This window comes from Gnatocerus cornutus, unplaced genomic scaffold (genome assembly GCF_029298725.1).
Source record: "Gnatocerus cornutus isolate USDA-ARS CGAHR unplaced genomic scaffold, icGnaCorn1.1 ctg00000023.1, whole genome shotgun sequence".
Lineage (NCBI taxonomy): Eukaryota > Metazoa > Arthropoda > Insecta > Coleoptera > Tenebrionidae > Gnatocerus > Gnatocerus cornutus.
In genome coordinates, this window is record NW_028275375.1 from 4,961,224 (window position 1) to 4,975,832 (window position 14,609).

General features: G+C 40.8%; 1 protein-coding gene across 1 annotated transcript in view; it reads right to left on the minus strand.

Annotated features, from left to right (window-relative positions):
* Positions 1–14,609, minus strand: part of LOC148166516 (protein dachsous-like) — a 174,178-nt gene that overhangs the window by 6,797 nt on the left and 152,772 nt on the right. Inside the window, exons 5-6 of the mRNA XM_088049396.1 lie at positions 8,859–9,875; positions 209–1,774 (exon numbers count right to left, since the gene is read on the minus strand). Of these exons, the coding sequence (XP_087905522.1) occupies positions 209–1,774; positions 8,859–9,875 (2,583 nt within the window). The remainder of the gene's footprint in view (positions 1–208; positions 1,775–8,858; positions 9,876–14,609) is intronic.

Sequence of the window (14,609 nt, forward strand, 5' to 3'; positions counted from 1 at the left end):
TTCTTTGGCGTCGATACAAGATTAATATAAATGTAAATATGGAATCAGGTTATTCAATGATGGCACCCTCTAGCGCTTCTCTGTACAATGGGACCCGCGAGCGCCTCGCATTTCCTTATTCCCATTTTTTGCATATTTTGCATTTCCGTTAACACTCGCAGTGGTAACAGGACCGGGAATTAGCGATAATGACTAAAAGAAAACTCACCATCCTCCACCGCTCCGGATTTGGTGGTGACTCTGGTGACGAACGTCCCCACCGGCGCGTCCTCTGGGACACTCGCTCTGTACAAGGAGTTGAAGAACCTGGGAGGGTTGAGCTCGGAACCTTGGACGACCAATTTTAACTCCATATCAGCATGCCGCGTGGGAGTTCCATGATCGGTGGCTGTTACATTTAGAATGTAATTTCTTTGTGCGTCAGGAAGAGGTTTGGCTAAGGTCAAAACGCCCGTGTCATAACCCAACGCGAACACACTGCCTTCGTTTCCGCCTGAGATCACGTAAGTCACTCGACCGTTGTCACCACTATCACTGTCCACAGCCACCAAATGCGCGATCTTCATTCCGACGGTGCTAACTTCACTTATGAAGGCTGTTGGGGGCGTTGGAAGCACGAATCTGGGGGAGTTGTCGTTGTAGTCGGTGATGATCACTCTGGCGGTGACTGAGGTGGTTTTGCGTTCGGAGATGTTGGCGCTTTGGTCGGTGGCGGCGATGATCACCGTGTATTCTTCGATGGACTCGTAGTCAAGACTGTTGGAGAGGATCAGAGTCCCCGTGAGGGAGTCAATGGAGAAGGTGTCGTTCGTGGGGTATTGGTGAGCGACGTGGTAGCGAACATCTCCGTTGTTTCCACTGTCCACGTCCGACGCGGTGAAGTTATGGACGGAAGTACCGATTTCTGTGTTTTCCGGCAGGGAAATCGTCACCAGGTCCTGGGGCCAACGTGGAGCGTTGTCGTTGATGTCGGCGATGTCGATCCGAACAGTTATAGCACTGCTTTGGGGGTTGTTCATGGCACTCGTGTCCAAAGCGCGGACTTCCAATCGATACTCCGACTCTTTTTCTCGGTCGAGTTCTCTGGCCACCACCAAAGACCCGGTGCTGCGGTCAATATCAAACGCGTCGATGATGTTCTCCGGCATGAGAGACGTAAGAGTGTAGGTGATGTGCCCTCCGGTACTCCCACTGATTACGTTTTCTTGGTCGGCGGATTCGGAGGTGGCAACCGATCCGACTACAAACCCAATCTTTACGTCTTCACGCACTCTGAAGACGAGACTCGAGCTCGTGAATGTTGGTCTGTTATCGTTGAGATCCAAGACTTCGACTCGCAGCATCCTCACGGTTTGCTTGGGTGGTTTTCCGTCGTCTTTAGCAGCCACGGCTAGACGGTAGATGGCTTTTTCTTCGTGGTCTAACATCATTCTCGTGCGGATGACTCCCGATAAAGGGTCAATGTTGAAGACACCGTGGCCGTCAGAGTCGCGTCCTTTGAGGATGGAGTACGTGATGGTGGCATTCTCACCACTGTCGGTGTCGACGGCGCGTACTTTGACCACTTCGGTGCCTGGAGGTTGTTCTTCGCGGACGCTGACAACGTCTTCTTGCGGGTCGATGATTTCCGGCGCGTTGTCGTTGACGTCCAACACGTGGATCTTCAGAGGGACTCTGTTGCTTCTTGAAGGCGTTCCTTGGTCTCTGGCTTCGGCTACCAAGTCATAGACTTCTTTTTGCTCGCGGTCGAGGGGTTGCTTGGCCGTAATCTCGCCTGCAAGGAAAAAAGTAATCAGAGAGGATCGATCGTGCGAAATTACAGAGAATAAGATTGGATCGAGTTCACATAAATATCACTTTCGGTTTCAAGGTCCGCGTAAGATGAGCCGGTCCATGGCTCTAACACATGATTAATCTCGACACCTCGGCTCTAAGAGGCTTAGCGTTGATTACTGGCGGAGTAATCGAACCGCGAAGAGCAGGTGAAAAGCGATGCCGGCGTCGAAATACCCTTCTTTATTGGTTGTATTTTGGGTCAGGAGCGAAATTCGTGCGTTTGATCCAATTGCAGCTGCAGAGAAGCGGAGGCCGCGCGTGAAGTATGTCCGTGGAATTCAGCGAGCGCGACGTCGAGGGGCCGGGGCTGAAGAAGCGGTCCGGTCACATTCCCGGCCACTGAACGAAACGCACCGAAACGGAGTTCGCAGGGCCCGCGCCATCACGGAAAACGCCCTGGGAAAGCCGCAGCGACTTTCCCTAGCAAAAACGCCAGCGAGTAGTTATGGAAAGTGTCAGCGGTTTATTATTTGTTCTTAAAGCGGAATGCTAAAAGCATTCCATAGCTTCTGTAGCCGCTCGAGATTCTGGCAACGTGACTGGCATGTGGACCCTCATACATTTCAATCATGTGTGGATGTGTTCTTCGTCTGGCGGCCCGCGGTGCTGCATTCTAGACGTGTTTGGAGGTTCGTGGCGGATCCGCGTAAAATCAAACTTCCGAAACGTAATAGACGGGCCTCTTCGCCGGAGATGATTTAATTGGAGCGACACGTTGCGCCTAAGGCTCCTTTTCATACTCGTCTAGTGCCACCGGTCATTTTTCTCGGTTTATCGCCAATAAGTGTCACCCGACCGGCGTTTTTGAAGTTAACTTAATTAGGTGGCTGCACCTCCTCGACTTTTCGGCTAAAACCCGCCAGTTAATCGAACTTTAATATGATAATAGTGCCGTAAAACTTTTCGAAGCCGACTTTGCCGTTCATAAAATCCACGATTTAGGGCCGATTTCACCACCCACTTAAACTTAAATTAGTTTCCCTCAAACGTAGATCAACGTAAAATATGATTTTACCAACATTTTTAAACTTAGTTTATTACTGATCTACGTTCAGGAAGTAACAGACCAATTTCAACCAGTTAACGATCTAAAACTGGGATTAATGAATTGTCAATTTCTGACATTTGTTTTTTTATCAAAATTGAGAGAAAAAGTCGGATTTGGGGTCAGTAGCGAGCGAAGCGAGCGATACTGCTAGTTTTATTTTACAAAAGTTTAGTGTTTTTGTGATAGAGTCATCGATGTTGGCGACCCTGATAATGTGTCAAATTGTTCATTTTCTATCTAGTTTAATTTTGTTTAAATTTTTTTGTAGTTATAAAATAAAAAAAAAATTGAAAAAAAAGAAACAATCAATAAAAATAAAAAAATTGGATCTGCCAGAAAATTTTGAGTCGACTTCAAAATAAAAATTTCTGAAAAGTCTGTTTTTTGATGTAAAATTTTGGAATTTGGCACAGTTGTTTAATAAGACCAAAGTCGCAAAACTTTCAAATTTCATTATTTTATGACTAAAACTTTCAAAGTTATGGAATTTAATAAAAAGTGGTGAAAATTTTTGGTAGGTTTTTAAAACAAAATTCGTCAAAAATTTTATTTTTTGTTTCAAAATTTTAAAATTTACCACAGTTGGTTAGCAAGACTACAGTAATGAAACCTCAAAATTTCACTATTTTGGAGTAAAAACTGTCAAAGTTACGAAAATTTTATTTTTACACTAAAATTTTGAAATTTGACACACTTGATTAGTTAGTCGAAAGTCGTAAAATCTCCAAATTTAACTGTTTTATAATGAAAGCTATTAAAGTTACGGAATTTTATAGAAATCTTAATTTTTTGGTGCTTCTTCTTTAATCACTTTTATTCCAAGATCTACCAATATTGACTGTTAAAAAGATTTAGGGGAACTTCGATTTTCTTGGTGAAATCAGAACAAACATTCACCACTTAACTCAAACTCAGTTTATTAAAACTACAGTTAAACGCTAGTCGGAGTCGGTGAAATCGGCCCTTAATCGTTTCACCAAAAGCCGAGATAATTAAATCGAATGTCCGTGCATCCCCCAGATGGCGCGCGATTCCCTATAAACTGTTCATTATAATAATTGCAAGAGAAATTGGTATCATAATTGTATAATATCAAGAATGTCACGCTCGTTCAATTTCCCGCGACGTGTTCCTCGGACGCGTATGCCATAAACAATGAGACTTTTGAGCAGTAAACGTCCTTTTCGGTGGGCCACTCGGGGGAAAAACGAAAAAACGAACAAATCACGGAGGCATCTACCGGCGGTTGTTGTACTTAATTACAGGCACCTGTTAGCCCGTCTCTTATTCCGGTTTTAATTGAAAATGGGTTCTCACGAATCATAAAGCGACCATGATGGATGACGGCGACGCGGTGTTCCACTGGTCGGATGTCAACGGAGTTTCGCTCTGGGAGGATCCGCGATTTTCTCCTTTTTTCTTTTCGAGAAACCAATTACGACCCGCTGTCTATTCGGTCTCGTTAAATCGACGAAATTCCCAAATGAATTCTGCCGGTAGCACCGCCGCAAAAACTCGCAGAAAAAACTGTCATGAAGACCGGCGTCCCGTTAACGAGACGCGCAATATTCTAGTCTTAAGAATCAAATTCACTCATAGTCTTCTAGGGACTTTCTCCGAATCTAGGGACTTCTTCACATTTTCGAACGAATCTAGGGGATTCTAGAAAGCTTAGTGTTCAAATATAACTTGAATTGACATCTGTCATTTACATAAAGTAGCAGCCAACTAGATAAGCTCTGATTGGTAGTTAATACACTTGCGACTCTAGAATTTTGGGCAATGTCAAGTGCCGTTGTCATTTTAATGTCATAATGACAAGATGTTAAATTATCTTTATTACTTAACAATCAGTTTTAACCCAGGAGAGTAATTTTCCCCGAATCTAAGATTTTTTTTACAATTTTCGAACAAATCTAGGGAAATCTAGAAAGTTTAGTGTTTAACTATAACTAGAATTTTGAATTAAATTGACACCTGTCATTTACATAAATCACCAGCTAACTCTGATTACTTTGTAGTTAATACACATGCAATCTTAGAATTGTGGGCACTGTCAACTGCCGTTTGTCATTTTAATGTCATAATGATAAGTGAAATTACTTTTATCTGCTACTTAAATATCAATTTTGAAGTTTTAAATGATTTTGTTCTGTACAAATTTACAAAGGAGCAATTTTAGACATCAGCAGGAATCTAAAGGGATAAGTTAGATACCTGTAATGGATATATGCTAATTTTGATTAATAGATGGCTTCATAAGCAACTGATTTTTTTTTAAATTTGAAATATCATGTGGAAAAACAAAATTATGATGCTTCCACTATTTGGTGTCAATTTGACAAATATGACAGTTCTTCTTTGACGTTCCGCAGGATTTGCAGACAGCACTCGCTCTGCTGAACGACCAATCACAAAGTCGCATTTCAAACAATGAGATTATGTTGCAAAAGTCTACTTTGACAGTTATTTGTTTGTTTAATATTGGAATTTTGATGAATTAGCTTTGGAAATTTTAATGTCACACGGTTGGCATCATTGTTCTTCAGAACTTTGACACATTACGTTGATAGAACTTACACGATCATCTTTTTTACCCAAAAAACCAATTCTATTACAGATTTGCAACAGGACCGAATCACACGATGAAAATTTCAAAATGTGTGACCTTGGGTGGCCATTTGCAAACCAAACAAACTAACTGCAATTAGTTATCGACTAAAAAAAGACGTTTTCTGAACGACCAATCGCGAAGTCGCATTTTAAACAATCGCTTTAGTTTGCAAAAGTTATTTGTTTGTTTAAAGTTGAAATCTTGACGAATTAGCTTTAGGAATTTTGAGATCATACGGTTGGCATCATTGTCTTCCAAACATTTGACACTTTACATTGGCAGAACTTACACAATCGTCTTTTGTACCCTAAAACCAAATTCTACTCCAACATTAGCAACAAGACCAAATCACACGATAAAACTTTTAGAATTTGTTACTTTGGCTAGGCATTTGCAACCCAAACAAACTAATTGCAGTACATAATCGACTAAAAAAGGACGTTTATTGAACGACCAATCACAAAGTCGCATTTTAAACAATCGGTTTAGGTTGCAAAAGTCTACTTAGACAGTTATTTGTTTGTTTAAAGTTGAAATCTTGACGAATTAGCTTTGGGAATTTTGAGATCACAAAGTTGGCATCGTTGTCCCTAGAATTTTGACACATTACATTGACAGAACTTACACGATCGTCTTGTGTATCCTAAAACCCAATTTCATTGCATATTTGCAACAAGACCGAATCACACGATAAAACTTTCAAAATTTGTGACCTTGAGTGGGAATTTGCAACTCAAACAAACTATTTGCAGTTACACGATTCAATTCCATTGCACATTTGCGACAGGGCCGAATTATAGGATAAAAATTTTAAAATTCGTGATCTTGGGTGGGCTATTTACAGTACATTATCGATGAAAAAGCGACGTTTTCTGGGGATTTTTGAGTTAGAATCTGGGGAGCGTTGAAACTGGGTTTGATGGTACCGTTGGCCGTCCGAAATTGGCGTTTTCCCGTGGTGGCAAGCCCATAAATCGCGCGTCGGCCGGTGCGCGCTTAATCCGGGGATTTCATTGAATAATGCTCTCGTCGCAAAAAGACGAATCGAAAATTTATCGGAGGTAAACTTTCACGATATTAAATTGGAGATCAGACTCAGGTCATAAATCATATTTAGTATATCACAGGTCGGATTACTCGTATTGAAAACATGATAAATGCAGTACTTAATCGCATTTAAGTCCATGAATCAATCTGGGTCCAGGTTCAACGTTCCACTTTTTTTCTCGCAGGATGCGTTTGTCTTATGGCTCAATTGTCGCTTTTGATAACCTCGGACGATTTTACGACATGAAAGGATCAGCGAGATGCAAAAAAGCAGTCGTCTCGACGTGCCGGTAATTTAACGCTATTTCGGTATTAATGACCTAAGCACGGACGTTTACAGCTTGCTTTTAATAATAGACCCTTTCTCGAAGTAGTGGTCGGCTAATTTTATAGTTTCTAGTATGGGTTTATTGCCGTTATTGCGGGAAATCTCGCGATTTAACGAACGTCTGCACAGATAATGGTTACGATTGGATAAGGACTAGCTGCCGAATGGGAGAAAACTCGACGAGTTATAGGAAAAAGTTTCGCGACTCTGCTTCAATGCGAGCTTTATTTACGACATCATTAGTGCTTACACTGGGAACATCTGTCGGGCGGGAAGGGGCGCATCCCACACTTGTGTGTTATCTCCACATCTCTGCGTGGAAAAAAAGGGCTCGAGCCTACGTAAGAAAGCCACTTTCTTTCCTCTAATGCACTCCCCAGATTTAATCACTCCCAATTATTGCCTAAATTGGAGCTCACTCGGTAAAATGGCCACTCTCAAGACCAGCCTCCGGTTTTTTGTTCCGGTTCGAAGGCCACAGACTACTACTAGGTGTTAATTGGAACTAATAAGGCTGCATTACAGACGGGAAACTCATCCGTTTGACGCCTCAACACCGGCATAAAATTCATCGAAAGAGAATTTTGGTGTCAATTTTACAAAATTCTTGGGTGTAAATCAGGCTTTCTACTCAAAAATTAAATATAGCGAGTTTTGAGGTTAACCCACCAACTGTAGATTATTTTCCAACTCCAACTTCACCAAATTTTTAAAATTCCCGCCCTAGAGCTTGACTTGACTGAGACGGCTGTGGAACTGTCGGTAAATTCGCAAGTGTTTTTAATGAAATTCATCTAAACCCTATTTTTTGCTCTTGGATTGGTCGTTCGCTGAGCGAGTTACACATTGTCAATTTCGTATAATTCTTGAGTGTAGATCAGGCTTTCAACTCAAAAATTGAAGATAGCGAGTTTTGAGGTTAACCCACCAACTGTAAATTATTTTCCAACTCCAACTTCACCAAATTTTTAAAATTCCCGCCCTAGAGCTTGACTTGACTGAGACGGCTGTAACTGTCAGTAAATTCGCAAGTGTTTTTAATGAAATTCATCTAAACCCTATTTTTGGCTCTTGGATTGGTTGTTCGCTGAGCGAGTTACACATTGTTGGTGTCAATTTCCTAAAATTCTTGAGTGTAAATCAGGCTTTCAACTCAAAAATTGAATATAGCGAGTTTTGAGGTTAACACACCAACTGTAGATTATTTTCCAACTCCACCAAATTTCAAAATTCCCGCGCTCGAGCTCGACTGAGACGGCTGTGGAACTGTCGGTAAGTTCGCAAGTGTTTTGATTCGAAGTGCGGCTTTTCAATTCCGCGAAAAACCCAGTATTTAGTGTTCCCACGTGGATTTTCGTGTTCTGAAACTTTCATGGAAGTGTTCCGAGTGTTCTGCGCGTGTTCTCCGGCCAAAACAGTGGAAATTAAGGTAAATTTTGCTAATTTTCCGTCAAAATCGGGTTAGTCCATTATCACCAACAAAGGGAAGTTGGGTTGTAAAACCAAATGTCATTATTTTAAATCACATCAGAGAAAATCTTGCAGATGTTCTAAAACTTTAATGGAAGTGTTCTGAGTGTTCCATGCGTGTTCTCCGACCAAAACAGTGAAAATTAAGGTAAATTTCGCGACTTTTCCGTCAAAATCGGGTTGGTCCATTATCACCAAGGGGAGTTGGGTTGTATCGCCAAATGTCATTATTTTGAAACCACACCAGAGAAAATCCCGCTGATTTCTGGAATTGCTCTATTGTAAAAAGTAATTTCCACAAAACCCGCGTTAACATTCCGAAACCTACGATGAGCTTAAGCTATTGTGAGAGCAAACACATTTTTATTGAGAGGAAGTCTTCGGCCACACAGAGCATATTTGTTTTTCATTTACTTTATTTGACATCAGCCGCATTAAAACGTTTTCGTTTACAAACATTTGCTCAATACTACACGATTTCGCTATTAGGCCGCGCGCTGCAACCTTGAACTTACCATTCGTTGGGTTTATCTGGAAACTCGTGTTTCCGGGGATGAGGCTGTATCGAATCACCGCGTTGTCTCCGATGTCTTCGTCTAGAGCAGCCACTCTCCCGACGGAGGTGCCGCGTCGTTGGTTCTCCTCCACGTTGAACTCGTAGGCGTCTTTGAGGAATTTGGGGTCGTTGTCGTTGGCGTCGCTGACGTGGACGATGACGCGGGCGGTGGCGCTTTGCGAAGGTGTTCCGTTGTCGGTGGCGCTCACTGTTAGTTCGTAGCGGTCGCGGCTCTCCCTGTCCAGGCTTCCTTTGAGGTACAACCACCCGCTGTTGGGGAAGATGCCGAAGACGTCACCCGAGTTGTTTCCAGAGAGGAGTCTGTAGGTCAATCGCGCGTTGTTTCCAGTGTCTAGATCCACCGCAGTGACTTGCAGGACTTGCGAGTTCACAGCCCTCGACTCCTCCACGGTTTTACTGTATTCGTTCCTTTCGAAAACCGGCGGATTGTCGTTAACATCTTGCACTTCCACCAACACCGTCAAGTTGGCAGATAATGGTGGAATTCCAGTGTCGGTCGCTGTTATAATCAAGCTGTGCCGCTGGGTCGTTTCGTAATCTAAATGTCTTGTCAGAGTCAAGTGACCCAGCTTAGGGTCAACGTTGAACAGACCCCCGGTAGCGCCGTTGTTGACGATCTTGTAGCGGACGACGCCGTTGGCCCCGGAGTCCTTGTCGCGGGCGTGGGCGGCGTACAGCGCGATGCCCGTCTCGACGTTCTCCGGGACGGAAATCCGGACGACGTTCGACTCGAATTCCGGAGCGTTGTCGTTGACGTCCCGGATCTCGATGTTGACTTGCGTGTGACCGTAAACCGGGGGATCTCCGTTCGTGGCTTGGATGTTCAGAAGGACGTTGCTCCGGGTCTCGTGGTCCAAACGAGCGGCGGTCTTGATCACTCCGGTTGAAGGATCGATGCGGAAAAAGCCTTCCGGATCGCCGGAGTAGATCGAGTACCGAATGTTCTTGTGCTCACCTGCAACAACAAAAAGCGCTGATGATGATGCTAATAAATACAAAACGAGGAAGTTAATTACTTGGTCTAGGCAACGGTGGTTTTTGTATTTGCACTGGGTTTTGGTACGGTCTAACTATTCCTTTGATCAAATCAGGAAACGCGGCTAATTAAGGACAATTAATCGCGGCCACTTATTCGCCTTTTGTGCGGTTATGAAAAGCCGGAATATTTCACGTGGCAATTAAATAATTAAAGTGCATAAATCTGTTTTTATTCAACCGGCAAACGAAGAATCCCCGGCACGCCGCTCGTACAGAAAATCAAATCGAAAGCAAGCAATGACTCCCAGCGGAGCCCAGAAAACAAAAGGACCGTAATTAATAAAAGTCACAACCGAATCAAACAAATGAATCTCACGCTGGTGCACGTGAGGTGTTGAATGGCCGCTTCAAGAATGTCATTTTGTTTTTATTCGGCGGCTGAGCCGATAACACCCGGATTCCGGAATTGTGAGGTAATTGGGTCATCGCGAGCGAAAAATACAAATTACGGAACGGATACCTCCCATGATGATAACAACGATCACTATTAGTGCTTTGCTCCTTGAAATACTATTACATTCAAAGGAAGACAGATTAGCTCACTGTAAACCGGCTTTATGTCCGCGCTGCGCCGTGAATGCCGGTGCTGGTTAGGTGTTTAGTAGTCCAGGCAAAATAGACGCTAACATTTCAAAAGCTCGGAATTTTCCCATAAGGCTGATTTTTTGGAAATTGGAAGATAATGTTAAATTCTCATGGGTCTGTGAATTCTAAGAGGAATTCTAAAGTCTTGAAAATACTCTGTTGTACAGTAAGAATTTTTCCAGGAGTCAACGTTTTCGTACACGTGAAAATTTAGAAATTTTTAGAAATTTTAAACTTTAAACTCGACATCTCGCTTATTTTTTCGAGTAAACTTAAGTTATTATACATCAGTGTACGCAGAATTTTACGCAGATTCCAAATCTGGGATTCAAATTCAGATCCGACAACAAATAACTAAGTTATGGCCGATCAAAGTATCAGAGAGTTGATTTTCATTTTTCTTCATTTTTCCTAATTTTTAAAGTTAAATATCTCGGAAACTATTTGAGATATTGAGATGCGGTTTGCGCCATTCTTTTTCTCGGCTCATTTTACGTTGGAAAATGTTATCAAAAGCTCAAAATTTGATAGTCGATTTTTCGCGAAAAAAAATTGCGACTCAAACGATGAAAATTTTTCATTTTTTTTTATTTTAGGCCATAACTCGTAAACTATTTGTCCGATAGATCTCAAATTTGGCCAGTAGCTAGATTTTGAGCTCCTCTTTCGACTGATGTATAATTCAAAGTTATTAAACGTCGTTTTTATTTTAAAAACTTTGATTGAAAATCACCCTAAAATGACGTTTTCAAAACAGTTTTTGGCCAATACAATTTGGGTCTCATTTTACGCAGAATTTTACGCTGAATCCAAAAACATAAGAATTTTTGATTTTTTGTCATCAAATAACCGAGTTATGGTCGTTTGAATTTTTGGGTTGTCGCCAGAGAGCTAAATTTTTGAAGGTTCAAAACAATTCGTGCTCGATATCTCGAAAACTATTTCAGATATTGAGATGCGGTTTGCGCCATCGTTTTTCTCGCAATTTTTTACATAAGAAACAGTTCTTTGATTTTTCTACAGTCGAAATTTGCAAATTTCCGCAAAAATTCATGACTAAAACTATGGCAAATTTCTGATATCGATATCTCGCTTATTTTTTAGAGTAAACGTAAGTTATTATACATCAGTGTAACGCAGAATTTTCCGCAGATTCCAAATCTGGAATTTAAATTCAGATTCGACAACAAATAACTGAGGTATGGCCGATCAAAGTCTCGAAAAGTTGATTTTCATTTTTCCTCATTTTTCCTAATTTTTCCTAAATTTGGCCAGTAGACAGATCTCGAGATTTTTTTTCGATTTAGGAATTTGACCAAAATCATTGGTGCGGGAGAAGCTGGTTGATATTATAAAATGTACATTTTTTTAATAAACAATGCATCGATGGTAACTTTTGCCAAGTTGTTTAGAACGAATTATGAACTATAGTTTCTCCGGAAAAATCGCGAATATAAATCGACGACGATATCGCGAGGAAGTTTTCTTTCGGTCCGTGACATTGCATCGCCTTCTGTCGCGACCGCGGTTGAACCCGTCCGGCGAGCTTTTGGGGGTTTCAAACAGCAAACCAACTTTTCAGCAATGTAATAAATCGACGTTTGCTGTCGCGACGACCCGAGCACACCAAACGGTGTACGTTCCATCCGAAATGCGCTCTCTTTTATATTTATCGACCTTGTCGTTGTGGATTCTCGGCGCGATGCCGGTTTCACGGCCATCATTTATTTGTGGCACGGTATTTAAATCAATCAGCGCGTTTGAATAAATTTGTACCGGGATTATGAATGGCGCGCGCGCCAATGTTGGGACATTTTGGGCGCCGCTGGACGAAGAGGATACAATGGCGTCCCTCCGGATAATTGCCCCCTTGTGATGCTGTCAAGCAGTGCTTGTTTGCCTAAATGCTAATAAGGGTCCTTTACAAATCCGCACAAACAAAAAGCGACGGGGTATTTATTATACGCGCGTATATACGTTTAATTAATGCCGGAGAGTCTTTTTGGGGACTTTTTTCGTCTTGTTCGTTTTTACAGAGTTTCAATAGGTCCGCGTGGGTACGATGGTGATTCATGCGAGGACGTTCTGCATGCCGATGGAGACGACGGATTTTTTTCTCTTTCTTTAAATGAGAAACTTTCGAGGCGTGGAGCTTTTTTAGACATGTTTTATGCCGACGCCAAACTATAACCTAATTGAATTAATAAAACCTGTTAATGTCGCTACTAATTGGCCATTTTATTGCCTGACAGCCACTCATAAAGAAAAGATATTAATTATTAATACGTCATTAAGAAACACTGCCGGGAAAACCAAATCAACTGCCAAATTATAGACACCGCACAGAGGGGCCAAAATTTTTAAAATTTGTCTCCGTGGCTTTCAAATGTTGAGACTGAAGGTAGTCAATAACCAATTCAATTACAAAAAGTTGCCCAAATTTCATTGTTCTGGTATCAAAACTACCAAAATTACAGGGCCGAATGCAGAATATCGGAATTTTCGGGTTCATTCTATAACTGGAAATTTCTAAAATTCGTTCCTGTAGTTCTAAAATTTTAAGATTTACAATAGTCATTTTGGCACTCACAAGTAACATGTTTCCCAAATTTCATAATGTTGGCATTAAAACTACCAGAATTACAGGGCCGAATGCAAAATATTGTAAATTTTTGGCCCATTCTATAATGAATTTTTTTTAAAATTCGTCCCTGTCGCTCTAAAATTTTGAAATTACAAAAGTTAATGAACCACTTCAAGGTAGCAAGTTCCCCAAATTTCATTATGCTGGCATTAAAACTACCAAAATTACAGGGCCGAATGCAAAATATCGAAATTTTTTGGACGATTCTATAACTGAAAATTTCTAAAATTCGTCCCTCTAGTTCTAAAATTTTGAGATCTACAACAGTCAATTAGGCACTCAAGAGTAACAAGCTCCCCAAATTTCATTACCCTGGCATTAAAACTACCAAAATTACAGGGCCTAGTGCAGAATATTGGAAATTTTTCGCCCATTCTCAAAATAAAAATTTCTAAAATTTGTTCCTGTCAGTCTAAAATTTGAAAGTTACAAAACTCAATTAGCCGTTCAAAAGTAATAAGTTTTCCAAATTTCATAATGTTAGCATCAAAACTACTAGAATTACAGAGCCGAATGCACAATATTGGAAAATTTTGGCCCTCTTTAAAAATACAAATTTCTAAAATTCATCCCTGTTGCTTTAAAATTTTGAAAGTTACAGCAGTCAATTAGCCACTCATAAGTAACAAGTTCCTAAAAATTCATAATGTTAGCATCAAAACTACCAGAATTACAGGGCCTAATGCAAAATATTAGAAAATGTTGGTCCATTCTCAAAATAAAAATTTCTAAAATTCGTCTTTGTCGCTCTTAAATTTTGAGATTTAGAAAAGTAAATTAGCCACTCAAAAGTATCAAGTTTGTCAAATTTGATTGTGTTGGCATTAAAACTAATAAAATGGCAGGGCCGAATGCAAAATATTAGAAACTTTTGGCCCATTCTCTAAATAGAAATTTATAAAATTCCACCCTGTCGTTCTAAAACTTTGAAATTTTGAAGAGTCCATTAGCCACTCAAAAGTTACAAATTTTCTCATATTTTCTAATTCTTAAATTCATTCTTGTTTGACCTTTAAACCATCAATAGGAAAGATACGCCCTCTTGGTTTAGTTTGTGCATTTTTGTTCATTATCAACATCCAATAAAATGACTCGTTTTTTTGTGCATCACTTATTTGCCTAGAAATATATCCAATAAACAACAGATTTTTTTCCAGCCAATGAAAGAAAAGTTGTGGGATGTTTGCGCGCATTTTTTGCTACAAAAACTACAGTGATAAAGATAATTTGAGCCAATGAATAAATTCTGGGTGGGTTTTAATCTCAATCCCATCACATTCTCCATTTTATAGAGAAGAATGAAAAATTGAAAAACTGCCAAAGATGTCAGCTTGAACTCGCTGTGCACCGGAGGAATCCGGTGACTTAAGTAAAGTCCGGGTTTATTTTAGCGTTAGTTGTAATGACCGTCCCTCTGCAAAT